Genomic DNA, 20,811 nt, shown 5'->3' with positions numbered 1-20,811 from the left:
TGCATATGTTATAACTCATCAAGAAGACAAGACCAACTTTGCAACATTTATGAGGACAAATTCTTTCAAAATAGTTAATAAACCGATGATAACTGTCAATTTATTTATTCATAGAAAGGGAGATGAAATATTCGAAAATGTAATTTTATTAATTATTCATGAAAAGTTTGACTGTGACAGAAGGTCATGAACTATGTGTGGTTTCTAACCTCTTTAGGAAAGATGACTGCTAAATCAACTGATCATTAATTGATGTAAATCATGCCTTATGGAAGCATACATGTTAATATTTTTACTTTGATATTCTATATGAAACATCGGACAATCCGTGTTGAACAGACAATAGCATTAATTAAGGCACAAAACCCAAACCACCATACTAATCAAACATTATTCGGTTCAGTTATAAGTGCATATGAAATATAACGTTAAAATAATTAAAAAAGGAATTTTTTTCCATGCGTGTTATTAATCGGTGATTAAACCAATCTTCTTGCTGGGTCATTAACCCCTTACTAATACGCATACTCGATTGAAATGCTCACATTCATAAATGAATTAAATAAATATAGACTTATCGTATTTGTATTTTTAGCCAGACTTACCATATGTATTTTGTTTATTCGAAATCTGAAATCACTCCCGAAAACGTGTGTCTTGAGACCGTGAATGGCTGTCACATGAACATGGTATTTAATCAAAACATTCGAGAGACCTTCTGGTAACTATATGGTGACAATTAGGAAAAACGCTGCCAGTTCGGGAAATACTTGATCGTGAACTTCTAGCAATTCTAACAATAGTATGTTTCATATTGCATATTTTGCGAAGTAGCACTCGATTAAAATACGATCACCCTTGTGATTGTCTAGCATTTGATCCGACGCTTATATATTTGATCACTTTAATGTTTTCGTTTTAAGATATCATGTATATTTTTTAATCTACAGCAAATAAACGCTTATCTAGAAGGATGTTCATACCCATTCGCAAAGTTTCAACAAATGTTATTTGATCATTCACAATTTTGCAAAATGAATATATTTATGTATATAAAATGTTGTGCTTGCTAAATATTCAATCACAAAATTATGAGATTGCATGCTAGACCTGGTTTTCCAAATGAACCCCGCATATACATAATATCAAGGAAATTTACTAGACATTGTATGATGTATTCTGTCTAGAATTCGCATACAATATCTGCATTTATAAATCATAATATCCATGGGGGAATGGGACAGTATTGATTTACAGTATTTTTGCATATAAATAAAGTTCTACGAGCAAACACTACTGGTAATTGCATGCGACGGACCAGTCATGTCTATTGTTGTATGTCGTTAAAATGTGATTTACGGCGCGTTCACTAAATGTGTTTTATGCACCAGTCCCAGTGTAGCCATTAGTGGGTCGTGTGGCGTCAATAATTTACAGGCTTCATTTTATTGGGTTAAATAGAAGGGCAATATGAGCTGCGGGAATACGATTTCGTATGCGTAGACGCGGATCTAAAGTTAGGAATTCATTGGAAGTAAACATGAAGTTGTATAAACTTCAAACAAACAAAAAATCGGTTTATATTAAGGCCGATATATAAAACCTTATTAACAATATGTTTGACGGCATGACGTAATATATAATTCAAGGATTAACTTAATTATTACAAAGCGATATTATTCAATTGTAAAGAAAAAAGCACGTAACAATAAAACACTACAAAGGCAAAGATGCAAACGTTTTCACAAATTATTCAGACACAAATCATTAACATGAGAAAGTTTATGTAGAGCGCATGTGCATTCCAAGTTCCCAGAGCAATGTAGATATCTTTATTAAAATGAAAGGTACTTCGTGTTTGTAGCTTTCTGTCAGCCAAGAAATGATTTATCTTGTGGGCAATATTATACATATGTACAATCAATAAACAAAAACAAAAACACAAACGTTCGCTGTTGTATGGCGTTAACACAATATGAGTCAGTATGCCAATTTAAAAACATCACACAACGAACAAAAAGCTCAACATCAGAATGAGTAACAAATCTGATTTGTTGATAATTTCATTAACCCACAGGGTTGAAGAAAAGATGGTAAAACTCCTGCAAATTAATCATAAGTATGTTTATCCATGTATTTGTAGAAACTAAATGTTGTGTATAAATTGCAATGATATTTTTAAATCGTCATCAATATAGCCAGTGCAACCATCATTGTAGAGAGACCATTACAAAGTTGTTTGTTTCACTTACATCTTAAAAAGTCGATGTATAGATCGGCCTAACCGTTTTCCGTAAACTATATTTTATATTTTATTAGACACAAATCATTTCCCGCTTGTATAAGGACCCCAACCACAGAAATCGTGCAAATTTCATCACAACATAATCCTCGTCATGCGAAAATGGATATTATGCCATTTGTTGCCAGCGTAGCATCATACAAGCCTGTGCTAATGTCTACACATATGCAGGGCACAGCTACTGCTATTAAAAGCAATCGATAAGAAACGTAAAATGTTCCGTTCTTAGCGGACCCTAGTTAACGTAAATTATCAGCTATCATTAAACATGCACGAATAAAATTTCTATTTATGGAAACGTTAATATGATTTTCAAACTATCAGTGGTCATGGGCCCATAAACACAAACTTGTTGGTTTCGCTGGTTGCATTAAACTGTTACATTCTTAGATTGGACCGCCTAACTGTGCATATGTGTCGCTAAAGATGGAGTAATATAAACAAGTTTAATTTTACAACTGTATTTGTTACTAAACTCAATAATTATTTTAACGTATATTTTACTAGAGCTTATGCAATATAAATAGTGTCATTGTTATGCGATAAATATATTATCTCTCTATATGTCTATTCTATACGGATTTCAATATATTGTATAGACGAGGACAATGATTCATTGTGATGAATGATTCGTGAAATGTTTTTAATCAAACAATGTATCTCCAATTGTGATTGTTATATCATATACTCGTATTTCTGAACGCCATAGTGCGGCTGTTAAATAATACAATACAACTGAAACATTAAATAGTAATGGCAGCTGTTTCCATACAAGTAATTAATACATTGAACGCAACTCGTTAAAAGCCCATTAGCTAATTGTTCTGTACTTGATAATATTTCTAAACATTACTAGTACTACTACAACTACTACTACTACTACTACTACTACTACTACTACTACTACTACTACTACTACTACTACTACTACTACTACTACTACATTACTACTTCTACTACTACTACTACTACTACTACTACTACTACTACTACTACTACTACTACTACTACTACTACTACTACTACTACTACTACTACTACTACTACTACTTCTACTACTACTACTACTACAACTACTACTACTACTACTACTACTACTACTACTACTACTACTACTACTACCTACTACTACTACTACTACCAATAATAATAATAATAATAATAATAATAATAATAATAATAATAATAATAATAATGATAATAATAATAATATTTATTATTATTATTATTATTATTATTTTATTTCTTTATTATTGTTTATTATAATAATAATAATGATAATAACTAGAAATGACGCGGCAGAGACCGACGCGTATCCACACGCCGCATGTTTGACACAGGGAAGCCCCAGGGTTGGTAATGGGGCCATGCATAGTTGAGATTGACCGTATTGTCATAAGAGAAGTTCAGTATCCATTAGAAGTAAATCGGTTGTAGAAATGAAGAAGTTATAGTAACAGGCAATTTTGGGTGGGTGTGGCCTATGTGGGCGGGGCGCCCCAGGGTTGATGATGGGGCCATGCAAAGTTTAGATTGACCGTATTGTGATAAGAGAAGTTCAGTATCAATTAAAAGTGAATCGGTGTAGAAATGAAGAAATTATAGTAAAAGGCAATTTTGGGTGGGTGTGGTCTATGTGGGCGGGGCGCACAGGATTGGTAATGGAGCCATGCATAGTTGAGATTGACCGTATGGTCATAAGAGAAGTTCAGTATCAATTAGAAGTGGATTGGTGTAGAAAATCTCTGACCCGGCCCCAACCCAACCCCAATAACTTTTGGCCCAAGGGTCAAATCAAAATTCCAAATAGTGCAGGGTCGCACATTTGCTCATAGCTAACATATGTGTAAGGTTCAAGGTTCTTGTGCTTATAGTGTAGGAGCAGATGGTGGCCAGGACGGACGGAAGACGGAGATAACCACAATATCCCCACTTTTTCTCCGAAATAGTGGGGATAATAATAATAATACAGCTGCTGCTGCTTCTTCTAGTTGTAGTAGACAAAACAATGTTAAATTTGTTCTACAATACTACTACAGGACAAAGATGTTTTTATTGCGTGTCTCCTAGGACTCTTGCTCCTAGCTTTTACCGATGGGCACCATGACCGAGTATTTATAAGATTAACTCTGTCATTATCAATATCTTTACCGTTTATTATGCGGTTATATACCAACCCATATTTCCTTAGGTGAAAGTGACATTTATAGTTCAGTAAACTCTTAAATGATGCAATAATTATTGTGTTAAACCAAATTGTTATGAACACTGAAAGCAATAAACTCAGACGTAAATAAGTATTGTTTTATTGCTTTACCAGTCTAATTTGTGTATACTTACTTATGCTGATCACTATATTATATACATACTTCTCACTTTCAAACCTGTTATTGCAAAATTAAAAGTACTTGAATGCTCAAACATGTTTGGTAAAAATAAACTGTTGTTTGTTTCTGAAAATACATATAATATTCTGATTATAACATGCCATCATTCCAATCGCTTTTGTTAAGTCCTAGAATGTATGCATATAAAATGTATTGAAATTAGTTTCAATTGCTAGTAGTAGTAGTAGTAGTAGAAGTAGTAGTAGTAGTAGTAGTAGTAGTAGTAGAAGTAGTAGTAGTAGTAGTAGTAGTAGTAGTAGTAGTAGTAGTAGTAGTAGTAGTAGTAGTAGTAGTAGTAGTAGTAGTAGTAGTAGTAGTAGTAGTAGTAGTAGTAGTAGTAGTAGAAGTAGTAGTAGTAGTAGTAGTAGTAGTAGTAGAAGTAGTAGTGGTAGTAGTAGTAGTAGTAGTAGTAGTAGTAGTAGTAGTAGTAGTAGTAGTAGTAGTAGTAGTAGTAGTAGTAGTAGTAGTAGTAGTAGTAATTGTAGTAGTAGTAGTAGTAGTAGTAGAAGAACTTATAATGTAGTAGCAGTAGCAGTAGCAGTAGTAGAAGTAATAGTAGTATTCGTATCATATAGATTTTAATTCGTCGACAAAAAACGATAAAACCTTAAGCATAACTTTTCATTTCAATTGATATAAAAATCTATTTAAATAAGCTCAGATTGCGTCAAAATAGTGTGTGTGTTTCTTGTGTTTGCTTTCTTAAATACAAAATGCCAAACACGTTTCACGATTCGGCAATCTGCTAGTAAGCCTTATATCAGGTACGTGTGAGTGGTTATGTAAATATCAATACTCACTTATAGTGGCATTTCAAAACATATCATTTATTTTTGTAAAGTACACCTCTTATATTATAATTTATTTTATACAATACTTAAATTCGCCATATTGCGCAGTAAATATCAAACTGAAGCAGCTGCTATCGATTTGAATAACAGTTTGTGCTTTCTGGTTTCAACGGCGGTATGAGAAACGTCCCGAAGCAGACAACAAACATAAGATCACTGGATGTTCATTCTTGACCGACGTCTGCGGTAATGCGGTATTGAATGCCAGAAAATGCTGAGAAGTAATTATGACAAGAAATATCGATAGCATCAGACATGCTATTCAAAAGTCAACAAAGATAGTGTCCAGATGTCGGGCAAATACACATTGTCATTATGTGTCTCTATAGAGCTAAAGAAGTTCGCAAATCGATAGGAAAAATATCACCCTACGAATAAAATGTATTAGAATAGATGCTTCTAGTTGTATAAGTGCTTTCTGACAACCTACCGGTCACGCAACGTGTTAAATACATTCCGTGGTATAGGCTTTACAGTTCTCACATGTAACATCTTACAATTGGTTATAATGAGAAATTAATGGCCACCATCATTATCTTTTGCGTGTGGGAGCTTCTTTTGAAAATGCCGTCTTCTTACCAACGTATAACATACTTTAAATTGATAGCTGATTTTACGCAAATACGTCTCTACAACATACAATTCAAATACTTGGCGATATAAAACATCCAAATTTGCGTCTGAGGAATAACATATTTATACATATGTATTCATATAATGGAAATCAAATTATTCAATACTGTAAATGTGTGGTTATTTATGATTTTTGAGGATTTGTATTTGGATTTTACGCTTTCTTATTGGCGGCATGTGTGTTGTTGATTTTTATCAAACGTTAACCTGCATTAATCAAATACATTTCATTGATCGAATAAAGCAGACCATATCAATGTAATTCAAAGATCGATATCATAAAACGTATATAAGGTATTCGACATATCTCTTTAAACAATAGTAAAGTAGGATGTTTTTGTATGGACTTCTTGTTCGATCATTTTATTTTCTAATTAAATACATAAGCGCGTACGGTCGCACGTCTTGTTCGTCCTGATCTGCATTTATCCTATTGAGTTTTACCATATCATACTTTTTCTTGTATTACAAACATGTGCAATTTGTTACACAATATGGAGTCTTTTTACAGCTGTCACCGAGTTATCATGCGTAAATAAGATACGTCTGTGTACATTAACGTTATCAATATGATGGCTTGTATATACATGTATACAACACTTGGTCTGACTTCGCTTTATGAACTCTGCAATCTAAAACCGTTGTTATTCCGGTGTATAAACGATTTGTACGTCGAAAGCATATAGCATGTTTTGAAACAAGGGACATGTGTTACATGGAATAAATTTGTTCGCCTATATATTAAGTGGCAGAACAAAATGACTTTTAAATACGTTTATACGTACTAGGCTTCTCAGTTAATCTGGGTCAACAGTTGTCATTTGAATAAATAACAACTACAATCATATGAAAACTTACTCCCGTTATCATTATAGCATTATGACTCAAATATAAATTATATAAAATAAACATTCATAAGTGCACTTAAATGATAAGATGCGGGGGCTTAATAATTATGAAAAAATACAATTTAGAATTATAGTTTAAAATCTCTAACGTTACAGTAAATTTATAAATGTAAAAAATGTCAAAAATAAACATGCATACCTTTCTTGAATTAATTATTATGTATGGTCGCATGTAGTACAGGCGTATTTCCGGGTACGCTTTCATATATTCTATGCATTATTTTTATAAGTTGTCTACGGATTCCTCTGAGAAATGTGTGCAATATCGTCATCCGATTTGTTCGAGTAAAAAAAGTATTGAAAAAGAAAAGCAGTTCATGTATTTCAACTAAGCTAAAGCAATAATGATTATTTACGAAATATACTTTTTTATATATAATCATAACTATACACGTAAGTAGACACAAACGGGAAATACAAAGGAAACTATGGTTGACATACCAGTCTCCTAACATAAAGAAAACAAATTAATATTGTCGACTGTTTGCCTCACATAACGTATTACAAAGTGATGATTTGTCAATGTAAAATGAAGAAACAAATTAGATTCATAATGCTATCTTAATGGCTAGTTATACAGAAGGAAATATAGATCTGTCTGTCAATTAATTATTTCCATACTCCTTCACATAAGTGCACGTGTTGCTTATTGTACTTTTGTTGACACCTTGACTTGGAAGGAATAGAACTATTTTGTCTGTTTCAAAGACGTCTTAATAAAAGCACTTTCCAAACTTTCAAATATATGAGCCTTGTTCTGAGAAAACTGGGCGTAATGAATGTGCGTAAAGTGTCATCCCAGATTAGCCTGTGCAGTTCGCACAGGCTAATCAGGGACGACACTTTCCGCCTAACTTGATTTTCGATAAGGAAGGACTTCCTTGAGACTAACAATACCATAAAAACGGAAAGTGTCGTCCCTGATTTGCCTCTGCGGACTGCACAGGCTAATTTGGGACGACACTTTACGCTCATGCATTAAGCCCAGTTTTGTCAGAACGCGACTCATATATATATATCTGATACTGGGATTTCGATCCAAATGGCTGCACGTCAAGGTTGAAACTTGACAGACTGTAAAGCCCGACATGTTAAAAATGAACAACATGTTTTAAAGTAGAACATATCAAAATTACAACATTCAAGAACTTGAAAAAGCAGATGAGAGAGCCGCCGTAAACTGACAACGTTCTGAGTCGCGTCATAAGAAAATGGGTCGAAAGCCATATTCTTCCAGCGTAGCTTAAATGGGCTTTTTCACGTTTTGGTAAATTGACAAAATTAAAAAAAAAGTTGTTTCAAATTCGCAAAGTTTCGTTTTAGTTATGATATTTGTGAGGAAACAGTAATACTGAACATTAACCATGCTCTTAAATATCAATTGTATGCATCTTTTGACGATTTAAAATCCTGAAAACTATAAAGCGTTGCAACACGAAACGATTGAATAATTTGGAGAGTTGTGTTGTTGTCGTTATATTTTGTGAAACTACGAGGATTGCTTATATAAATTATAAAATACATCACTTATTGCACGAGCACGGATAGCCGATTGGTCTAACTGGTAGACTTTTACTCCAGGACTCCGGGGTCAGTGGTTCGTGCCCAGTTGAGGTTACTTTTTTCCTTTTTTAAATTGTATTCTTGTTTGCTTTTTAATGGAGCTTTATAGATCTAATGTTTAAATTTATCAATATAAAGCATTTAATGACACACTTTAATAAAGGCTAAAATCTGTGAAAAGCCCCTTTAAGCCCAGCGTGCAAATCCGCGCAGTATGGCATTTGATATGAGAACCATATACGCAGGATTCGACTCCTAAACCAATATGTAAAGACATTTTTCACTTGTCTTCTTGTAGTGAAAAGTAATCTGTCTATGTTGTACGCAAATGAATTAACACCTAAGAGCTTTATATCTATATGAGAACTAAATCTCAATGATCAAAAAATGGGATATTAATGTTATTAACTTATAATTATGTTTTGCGTATTGAATAATCGAAGTGTTCCTTTTAATGAGCGCAGTGGGCAGATTGAAAATCTTAGATCATTTTAATTGCAAATTTCTGACTTGATTTACGCACCAAATTGGTTTGTACTAATTCATACATGTAATCATAGTAGCACTATACTTTGTGTTGCGCATTGATTTGGAAGCAATCTTTGAAAAACTGGACCAAATTGAAAATTTTATCCTGATTTCAACACATTTTTGCATTGCACAAATTCGGAAGTGTAATTATTAAACACTTAAGTTGTTTGGCGCATTCAGTGGAAGTAATATTTACAAAAATATCATATATAACATTTCACCATGCTTGTTGCAAAAGAGAGCTATATTTGGATGAGGTACCTTTTTATGCAAATGTTATGTAATTCAACAAATTACAATTATTATTCCAGAAGCTATTCAAAAATTACAAGTGTAGTGAGTAACTAGATCTATTCTGATAATGCATAAAATACATGTTTCTAAGTACATGTATCGAAAATCATTAAGATTATTGAAAACGCACTATACAATTTCTCAAAACATACATATAGAATTTCCTGAATGTTTTTGCAATAAATTAACGAAAATTTAACTGAAAGTGCATGATCAACACCACGACGTTTCATTGAGAGTACTATATATACATATGAGTCGTGTTCTGAGAAAACTGGGCATAATGCATGTGTATAAAGGGTCGTCCCAGATTATCCTGTGCAGTCCGCATAGGCTAATCAGGGACGACACTTCCGCCTAAACATGATTTTCGGTAAGGAGAGACTCTCTTGAAACTAAAAATACCATAAAAGCGGAAAGTGTCGTCCCTGATTAGCCTGTGCAGACTGCACATGCTAATCTGGGACGACACTTTACGCATATGCATTTTGACCAGTTTTTCAGAACACGACACATGTGGAATATACAGTCCAAACCTAGATCAATTAACATGAGTTGAAACAAACGTTAGAATACAGAATCTTCCAGGATAGTTCTCTTCTTAGTCTAGACATCGACCAGTGTAACCGAAAGACGGCGATTTAAACGGCTTATGTTGAATATTCCCTTGGGCTATCCTCGCAGTAGTATTTTTACTGATATTTACCGGTTATAGAATACCATGCCAAGTAATACCAGTTATTCAATATTTGGTCAGACATTTGGACAGACGAACCTAAGTTTTATTTACATAAGGGTATGTGTAGAAAACAGCAATGTCATGTGGGTTGCACTATTGAAATGTTTGTTTTCTGGGAAGGATAGAACAAGGTCGATGATTCCATAAATACACAAGATGATGCGTCCACCGTTAATACATTTAGTTGATATTATTTTAGACCAAACGGAACTTTTTTAATTTAGCATTCTAATGTCGCATGATAACTTAGTATGTACTTAATACTAGTTTCTTTCTACTACAAAATATTTTTATCACACAATTCAAACGAAAGGCAGATTTTGTTATCAACACCAAACCGAGAAGGTTATGATCGCTATTCACCTGTATTATAAAAGCAATTCTGACATAGAAATAAAAATCGGTTATCGTCAAAGTTGATAGGTGTAAGGCTTTCACTATTAGTGACACATAACTGTCAGATCTACTTAACCATGGCCGGGCTTCGGTTAAATGCAGACTCTTGTAATCCACGCCTCCAAACAATGTATACTTTTAGTAGCATTATATAGTAATATGAAAGAATTTAATATATATATTTAATATATATTTGGGTAGACGAATCTGAAGTGTTATTGGCAGTCCAATGAATAAATAAAACACAATTGGAAATGGCTGTTCGAAGTTAACATTTCAAAAAACAAAAAAACAGACATACGATGCAGGCTTTTAAGTTCTTTCTGCGTTCTTTATCCGTTCCTCATTAAAATCAACTATTTTTATATGCGTTTAAGCGAATTTATTGCGTGTCTAGTATATGAAAAATAAATTTGTTTGCATTACGAACAGTTACTATTTAGCCAAAAGCACTTTTCATCAACTCCGTCGTGTATAAATTATACTAGACATTGAGGAAACGTTTAAAAATGACTATTCGTGGCAACACAACAATCGTTTATAACAAAGATCACTTCGTGCAGAACTTCCATATGATAAATCTTGATGTCTAGACTTATTCAATCTATATTTAACCTAAACGACACCGAAATACGTTGATCTGAACTGCTTCTATTAAATACGCACGAGGGCATACCACGTTGCAGCATTTATTCAACTGATATGTACTAGTGTTGTCATAAAAGCTCAATATAAGACAATTTATTCTATATTTGGGCAGAACAAACACCAGTTGTATTGACAGGCCCATATTTATAGAAAAACCAATCTTGCGTCACTACAGATATTCAAATACACAACAGTTTGGGAACGGCAGGATAACGTCAATGGTTCAAGAAATAAAAAAAACGAAAATGTTATGTGTGTATTTACATGTTTTATCTCACTTGTTACCCAAAGGGACTTAAAGTTTATGCATGCGTCGAATTGTATTTCGAAATTTATTTTTTTATCACACATTTCACATGTTACAATTGCCGATGTGTGTTTCATAACCCAAAGAGAAAATTAATTCAGTAACGTGAAGTGTAAAATAAACTTTAGTTGACATAATTGACAATTTGATAATTAAAGGTTACAAAGGTAGAATATTTTCGAATAGTCAGGCAGCTTTGTCCAGACGTATCAGGTCTAGCGCAGGAAAAAAGGAAAGACAGAACACTTAACGGCTTCTACTAAATACGCACTTAGGTTATTGGCGCTGCACCATTACTCTAACGGATGTATACTTGTAATGGCACAATAGATCAAAATAAGACATTTTTTCTATATTTGGAAAAAGGAATCTTCAGTTTTATTGACAATCACATATTTATAGAAAAAGCAATCAAACGTCGCGATGAATAATCAAACACGCAACACGTTGGGAATGACAGACAAACGTCAAGTAATCCAAAAATATCCTATGCGAAATTGTGAGTTGTTAATAAGTACAGTGCAATTCGTATTGCTGACGACAGGGATTTGTCTTATTTCTATGCAAAAAGTGATGACGCTTGTTTCACTAATAATTTGAAAATAAAAATAATATAGCATTCTCCAAAAGTGAGAAAATCATACATGTGTGTAATTTTAAATCAATAACCCAATTATGCTTATATATGTTACATAATCTTATTATAAACGACATTCACGTCTATGTATGTATGATTTTTTAACGACAAAATTTTGTATATTCAGCATAGATTCTTCAAAAAGCTGTCTTTTTGGTCATTATACAATAGTATTTGGGTATTTGGGTGACAGTTTTGCATCATAACGGATTGTTTAAAGTAAAAAATTATTTTATATGTCCGAAAGACTTTTTTGTAGTTTTCAAAATAGTTAAAATTAACACTATTGTTGGAGTTCTACACTTTATATTATGTTAAGGATACTATGTATGGGTAATCATCAGAGAACGATAAGAATTCAATGAACCACGCTGTACGTGCGATTTTTCAGCTAGACGAAGTATATTGAACCGTATTTTCAGGGTCAAAAGAAAAGGCTTAAATTGGTATCCGTAGTAAAATAAATATTTATATTCAAATATGTTACATTAAGTAAAGTTTATTCCCATTTAAGATATTATAGGTTCCAACTGTTCTACAAAAACAACGCTTACGCGCAAACGGCGCTGTACAAAACACTATTCTTGAATTTTAAAAATCGAAATGCTGTTATGTTTGTGAGAATTAGTATTGAGAGTATCGATTATTTAATACATGTGAGTCGGTGCAAATGTATTGTAATGTATAGAGTCTTTCATTTATACAATATATAACACGTGATACAGATGCAGCTTAAATGTTCTGTACTTTACACATAATTACAAAACGAGATATGTCTCTTTTGTAGCAAATTTCGTCTTTATATATTACGATTGACAAACACAATATTGGTGCAGTGTCATACATTTTACGTATAATTATGTGATGAAATTTGTTTAACCATAACAACCATAAAATTTTACAATAATTATTGTAGCTTATGTCTACCAAAATTGTACGATGTATACTTTCATGACGTTAGTTATAATATGATAAAAATATTTTGATTTTACACAAGACCATGTTGTTAATAAAAAACTTCTTAAAATGATGAGGTTTGAAAATTCTGGAACATATTCGTTAGTGAACGTTCGCGCCTAATTTATAGTTTTTCTCGATTTACACCAACGGCGTCAGGCAATTGCGTGAATATAAACTTCACGATTTATGAATAAACAGTCATTATAATTTGACCGACTTGATGCGGCGTTTTTGTATATTGACCCGTAAAATGTAAAGTACTTTTTAAAAGAATCTTCGTCTGATTTTTAAGCACAAGTATATATAAGTAATCATATCCACGGTCATGAAGGTCATATAACTTTAAATCAAGCGAACGATTCTTCACGTTCAGAATTTTGAACAATTTTTACGACCTCTATTATACTTTGTCCCTTCAATAATAAAAATAACATGCAATGCGTTGCCCTACCTTGAAAGTCCTTGCGGGCCGCACTGATGCAGGACACGATGTTGGATATGTGACCCAGCACGGTTGCGAACAAAAGTAATCCGAACACCATTTCAAATATTGTAAACACGTAATCACCGTTCGTTTTGGGTCTCGGTAAATTCCCAACGGTTGTAAGGGTAAGAGTGCTCCAGTAGAGGGCGTGCAGGTATTGCCTCATGACGTCACCGTTGTCTTTCGGAAATTCCCACGTTGTCGAAGATTTACCCAACCTGTTCGCGATAATGTAGTACAGACAGGCGTTCCAGTGAAACAGTGCCAGAAGGTAATGCATGAGTGTGGTCGTCCGTATAACATTTGGGTAATTTGTGTGCCGCTCGGTACGATCTAGGAACATCCAAAACCGGTAGACTTTGACTAATCTTGAACAACGTAAAATTGAGCAAAATCCTATAGACAAATATAAGAAATCTAATGGCAATAAACATAGACAATCAACATAGAAATTGGTTGTATTCATGTAATGTAAACGCAATTTAGTGGCGTCTGTCTGTAAAACACCGTCTTCGAGGTATCCCGTGCGGAAATGAAAAGCGATATCAAGAATGTATATGAAGTCAGCCAAATAGTCAAGCGTGAACCATATGGAAATATTGTGTGAGCTTATTTCCTGGAACGCAAAACGGTAGATTATCACCCAGAAATTGTATATGAATGCGATACTGACGACCGAAGACCACCAGTAGCTAAGGCGACCGGAAGGGTCGAATACAAACGTCCAGTTACAGCCATCGGACTCGGAGACGGTTGGGGCGTTATCAAACCGGGTATCAGAACGGATGCTCTTCTTCCCAAACCTCGTGGCGATATCTTTTCGGCGCTGTTTACGTACCTCCTTAGACGCGACGGTTTCGTTTGAGCGAACCTTTTTCATAAGATTAAAATGGTCGTCCCGAGAAGGCTTCCTTGAGGTCCGGACACGTACCAGTTCAAAGATGCTCTGTCGGGAGGTCGTTCGAGATCTGTATGACTTTGGGTCAGTGTATCGGTTTGAGTTTATGGGAGACGACAGCGTCGTCCGCGAACTTAAACGCTCGCCTATCAGTTTAGTTTTGTCGTTTGGTGAGGAGGCGACGCTTAGGACTGAACCGGGAAGCGTTTTGGGTCCATTAAGCTCCGTGTCCGTCTTCTCGCTTTGAACATCCGGATTCTCATGACACTCTTTTTCAATGCCCTCCTCGTCTGAGTGACTCTCGTCACTTGCGCTACCATGGCCTTCTTCCGGCTTCTCGTCGATTACGGAAATTTCATCAATATCTTCATCAGTGTTATCACCGTTAACATCGCTCGGTCGGTACTCAATGGAGTCCGACTCAGCGATGCGGTTGTCGCACGGGGTGTACCTGACTGAGAGACCCGAATCAGTAACCCGCGCTTTTCCCACACTACTGGACATGGTACTGCATCGTTAAAGTCGGCTTATCCAGTGGCGTTCAACCGAAACACGTTGTAGTTTATTGGGTTTGTATTAGTTAGTTTCGATATTGACAATAAAACGACACTTACGCACATTATTCAATGTAAACACAAACCATAACCAACTTATGAAAGTATCATCTACGGAAAAATCATACCCCATCCATTTTTACACGGTACGAAATCCAGTTACGTTTTGAGAGGATTCCTTTTTGGTGGACCAATTATTATGCACATAACTTTATGATATATATATAAATATCCGCGGCTGTACTTGGAAAACGCGAATAATTACCAGACGGTATGGTCCTCTACTTGTGTAACTCTTGACTGCTTTAATCCACCCACTCCGTCACCATTATCACATCGACTGTCAACGCTCACCAGCTTGCTCTGACCAGCTGTTGCTCGGATGATGTCTCCAAGTGGTATTTACACGCCGTCGTAGGGCATCAATAATATTATTTACAATCACATCCCGGCAGTGAGTAGTTCTGGTGTAGTTGTATCTCCGATTGCTGTAGCGTTATCTGGTTTTTAACAGCACATATGCCGGCACGTACAGACATTAACAACTAGATATTTAATATCTTAAATAACGAGGACATCGATTGGCTTAAGTTTAAAAGCTATAATTGTAACTATCAATCGCAAAGCTTCTGCCATGTTACATTCATTTGCTTTCAAAAGGATTTTATAATATCTCCACTACAAGCGCGTTTCAAAATGAATATATGTGTAGTTTTCTCAATTTGTTACAAACATCTTAACACTCAGCCTCCCACATTCTTCCATTCCAATTAAGCATGTTCTTTTCACGGCAAAGCACCAATTATGGGTGACGAATCAATGATTATGAAGTACGCGTGCGAATATATTTTTTTTTTAATTAATCCGTAAGTCCTTAGTTTTCTTTACCAGGATCCTTTTAGAACACACGCACATTTAACAATGCCCGTAACGGCAGTCAACTCTAAAAAGCACCACGCGAATGTTTTTAAAGTCCAATATTTTTTATCGCGTTGCCGGCTGTATTATCGTCTGACACGGAAAAACATTTTGTAGCAGCCATTTTAAGAGAAAAATATTTTGTTAGGTTCATTTTTTCAGACTATGGCCTACGCATGCAGTTGTAAGCCTCTGTCATTTAAAATTGTGTGTACATGTTCATGTTTATAGCTCAAACCTGCAACTCGAAACATTTCTACGAACATGCCTATTGAAATTCATGGTTATTTAATCGTCCGTGTGTTAATTATAGAGTTCAGTTAATACCCATATTTCCACATAAAATTAAAAACACAAAATAAGTTCACGCACTTGAATTTGGTTGGTAAATATTTAAAGAGCATTTTTGCGACAATTGTGTGAACCACACAGCCTGTAATAAGCGCTTTCGAAGAACGTTAGTCTATCTGACAAGACGTTGCGTTAAATTCGGAACAACTAAAGCCAAATATTGGGTTTGTAACGGACAGTTATTAAGGATTGGAGATCGCAACTTGTAGCCAAAAACAGAGGCGTCATCGATTTTTTCCTATTAATGACAAATCGTACAGCCTTTGTCTGTAAATACAGGGGCGAGTGCATGCTGATATTGGCATTTCTGATTTCGAATATTTGTACTTGGCAGGTTGCTTATTCGGTTTGCCTTCAGGTTATGTCGGTACAGCAAAATTCAGCCACATTAATTGAATGAACCGTTTAATCTACATTTTCAATTTACTAAATGCACTAAAGTAGCAAATACTTTTATATTTCAATAAGAACAAATACTTTTAATTTCAGTGACGATTTGAACAGATAATTTGCTAATAATATCTAAGTCAATGAACAGATAAGTTTTTATTAGGGATGGCAAAATTATTCGAATATTCGATTGAATGGTCAGCATTCGAATAATAAAAATAATATTCGCATTTTTTTTTCAAACGTAGTTTCACCAATATTTAATGACCTGCGAACCGCTTACTAAAAAGCAACCGAAATCACCCGGGAGTAACATGTTTGACGTGACGTTCTTCGTGTCAAACTGATAACGCGGCCCGTATCAGTGTTGATTGCGCAATGCAATATACACGCTCTAAGAAAGGCCCCGACTGTTGTTTGCCAATGGGGTGCCAATTAACGGTTTCAATTGACTGGCGAATAATAATTAAGTTTTGTTTTTTGAACAGAACAGAACAACTCTTTATTTTCACCCAAGTATACAAGGTATACAATAAGGGCAACATGAAAAAAAAACAGGTTTTAACAATATTATCCGGTTCAAGTTGATCAGTTATAGCATGCATAATGTAAACATATAATACAATACTATAATACACGATAAAAAGGGAAACTATTAAATGGAGTGTTCAACACATACTATAGTTCGTTGGGAGGGGGGGGAGTGGACATGTCTTTACATGTATATATACAATAGTTATATATCGAGATGATGAATCAGGCAGGCAATGATGAAAACAGAAAATGGGAAGTCTTTTTTAAGTATTGGGCTTTATAAGTAGATTTAATTCAATGTCAATCACTAGTAGTCGTAGTAAGGTGTAACCTGAGTTTATTTTTCGAGAGAGAGAGAACAGTCCACAGTTGCGATATTTGAATAATATTACACTATATATAATAAACAATTAACATGCACAGAGCAATGCAGTGCAACACAGATTTTATACTGTATATTGTCAGGAGGCATATTAACAAAATAACATTTGCTGTGAGTAGCAATTAACACCGACATTTATGGATAGCTTTCATTTTATTTACATTAGCTATATTTATTATGTACATTTTTATCCGATGTTGGCAAACATACAGTTTGATTCTAAGAAAAAAGGATAACTTAAATACAGCCGCACAAACATAAACACAGTATGTACAGCCATTAAAATGTGTGAATTACTCAAATCGCGCAATACAATATACTTACTATAAGAAAGGGCCCGAACTGTTGTTTGTCAATTAGGTACCAATTTAGGGCTTCAATTTACTGGCGAATAATAATTTAGTTTTTGTGATCACAGTTTGAACAGACATTTAAATATGTGAATTACTCAAAAGTAACAGATGATATAATTAAACAATCATAAAGGAATCATAATTCAAATCTGAAAATGCCACCAGTCCTTTCTGCAGTATGGAATACTTTACATGGTCTGTGGATAAGAAGACCGCAACGTGTGTAAACTTAGTTTTACATATGCGCGGTCTGCTACAAATCTGTGGAATCATTAAAAAATAAAATTCTATGACACGATGTTTTTCATTCTATTTGTGCCCGATCACAGTATCGGTCATAGTATTAGTCGACAGCGATACAATTATTCGATAGCAACGTTAATAAACAGTATCGTATTTAGCAAACGGATATAACTTACAAACCAATGGAAATTAACACATAACAAGGTAAAATCAATCCAGCCGTTTTATACGAATATTCGAATATTCGATTGAATGAATTTGCGAAAATTCGAATATCGATATTGGTATTCGATGCCATCCCTAGTTAAAATAATGTAAAATCAAAATACCTGGTGTGTTTTGACTTGTTTTACAGAATATTTCAATACATTTCGTCAAGTTTAATTAAAATTGCCTGTTGTTGTAAGAATAATAGATTAATAGATAATTTATTATACAACTATTTAGCTAAGTCATCAAACATTTCAACTTTTTCCTTAAATGTTAAGTGCGTCTGCTTTAATAGCATTAAAAGGTAATACAACCATGTTTTATTATTAGATTTAAAAAATAAAGTTTACGCAATAGGATTGCAATCTGCTCATGTCAAAACACATTCAAAGTTTGTCAGAATCATCACCCATATGATGTGACAACCTGTCGAATGCATAATTATGCGCATCGAACTGAAGTATTTCATTATTGCTTCCAACGGAGGATATTGCTATTTGACCTGCGGGTTAAACTGGCACCAAAGGGACATAATTGAGATCTTATCTTGAATCGACAATTGTGTTTACAAGTTCGCCTTAGGTGGTTGATTGAATAAGTGAGTAGATAATATTGAATTGATAAAATATTCATTACGGTGAATGATGCCTGTGCTAATTTATCGCGTTAGAATAAGCTGGTAATAATAAGAAGTGTCTGTGAGATGAATATGTCCATATTTTGAAGCCTTAGAAAACTCCTTTTAAAAATTAAAATTCGTAGTTATTTACGTCTTCAAAACGTGTTTATCTGCTTTATAAGTATGTGACATCTTTAAATAACTATAAATATATATAAATAAAAATAATAAATACATAAATATATATATATATGTATTTATTTATTTGTATTTATATATATTTATAGTTATTATATATATATGTTTTGTATTTATGTATTTATTTATTTGTATATATATATATTTATAGTTATTTATATATATATATTCTTGAGCAATTATTATGTATTCATCTAATTAGATAAGTGAGCCGAGTCATGCGAAATAGGGTCTTACGACATGTGCGATAATCGTAGCTTAAGACCGTGCTGTACATACGCACAGTCTGGTCAGTAGCTAACCCGTCCGCAAGATTTCGCGGTCTCAATATCGGACTGCGTATCTCCTTCAAAGATTGCGCGGATTCGTAGGCTGGTATTGATCTCCGCTAGCCGCATGGAATATAAGACCCTTTTTCCCACGACGCGGCATATAGGTTGTTGCTGGTAACACAAAGTAACTGAATTCATAAATATCTGTAAACCGCAGTCTCGTATTATTTCGTCCTCTACGATTTTTATAGTTCGCCAGTCTGTGAGCTTATTCAAAAATTCAAGTAGGAAAAGACGCTTTTAAAGTAAACCTACTGAAATAGTGTACAGTAATATAAAAAATGTTGAACAAAATATCATTATTTACAATCTAGCGGTACTGATATTACTTTTTTAAACAACGGTAAGATCGTTTATTTTTCTCTTAAAAGATTTACTTTATTTACGTTATCCACGTTTACAGTAAATTGTCTTAATATTTTGGGTGTATTTCTGTATTTTAAATCATTGAAACAATGCCGATACAAACTAAGAGCGAATCAATGATTTAGCGTATGTGCATACCGTTCAAAGTCGTAATTTATAGATGATTGTACACGATACTTGGTGATATTCATAGATTAAAAACAAACAAAAAATGCACTAATAAGTTTAGAACTAAGGCACAGCTAAGAACATTAACGTTCTCAACGATTTAACCAATAAGTCGAAACATGTTGGTACCTTAACAAGTTTAACAGTTTCGTTATTAATAGGTCAATTAACAAATATGTGTCGATCCCAAGCGTGATTAACACTCTCGTGGTTAATTTCTAACGCACGAAAACTTCATGTAATTGATTATTGACCAATACATCACGCTACATCGAAAACCGTTTCTTAAATATAAATACGCCAAAAACAGCAGAAATGGATGATGCCAATTTAATTTGCGTCATACAGCAATCGATTCGGTTGCTAATACATCCACATTTTAAGGCTTCAATACAAGCAATCAGCGTCCCGTTTTTCTGTGTAGATAATAGATATGTTCCCTTCTTTTACAAAAATTCCATTGCCAATATGCCTAAGGCAATGACTGAAACTATGGTCAAATTTCAGTGCTACTAGATGAATGTGTTCATTGCGTATACTTATATTGAACATGTTTTCACGAGTAATGTATACATCGTATATATAAATTACATTACGATATAATGAACATCTTAATTGTTTTATTAGCCATAATAGTGTTAAACCCAGACCTTTA

General features: G+C 34.0%; 2 protein-coding genes across 2 annotated transcripts in view; both read right to left on the bottom strand.

Annotated features, from left to right (window-relative positions):
- The window catches only part of LOC127880108 (cGMP-gated cation channel alpha-1-like), an 81,926-nt gene extending 66,562 nt beyond the window's left edge, over positions 1-15,364 (bottom strand). The window contains exon 1 of the mRNA XM_052427334.1: positions 13,608-15,364. Coding sequence (XP_052283294.1) covers positions 13,608-15,042 — 1,435 coding nt within the window. The 5' untranslated portion in view covers positions 15,043-15,364. The remainder of the gene's footprint in view (positions 1-13,607) is intronic.
- LOC127880130 (pyroglutamyl-peptidase 1-like) overlaps positions 1-20,811 on the bottom strand; it is a 483,820-nt gene that overhangs the window by 162,765 nt on the left and 300,244 nt on the right. The window lies entirely within an intron of this gene.

The sequence above is a fragment of the Dreissena polymorpha genome, chromosome 4 (assembly GCF_020536995.1).
Source record: "Dreissena polymorpha isolate Duluth1 chromosome 4, UMN_Dpol_1.0, whole genome shotgun sequence".
NCBI lineage: Eukaryota > Metazoa > Mollusca > Bivalvia > Myida > Dreissenidae > Dreissena > Dreissena polymorpha.
The sequence above is the reverse complement of the archived record's forward strand: the minus strand, read 5'-3'. Positions and strand labels throughout refer to the sequence as shown.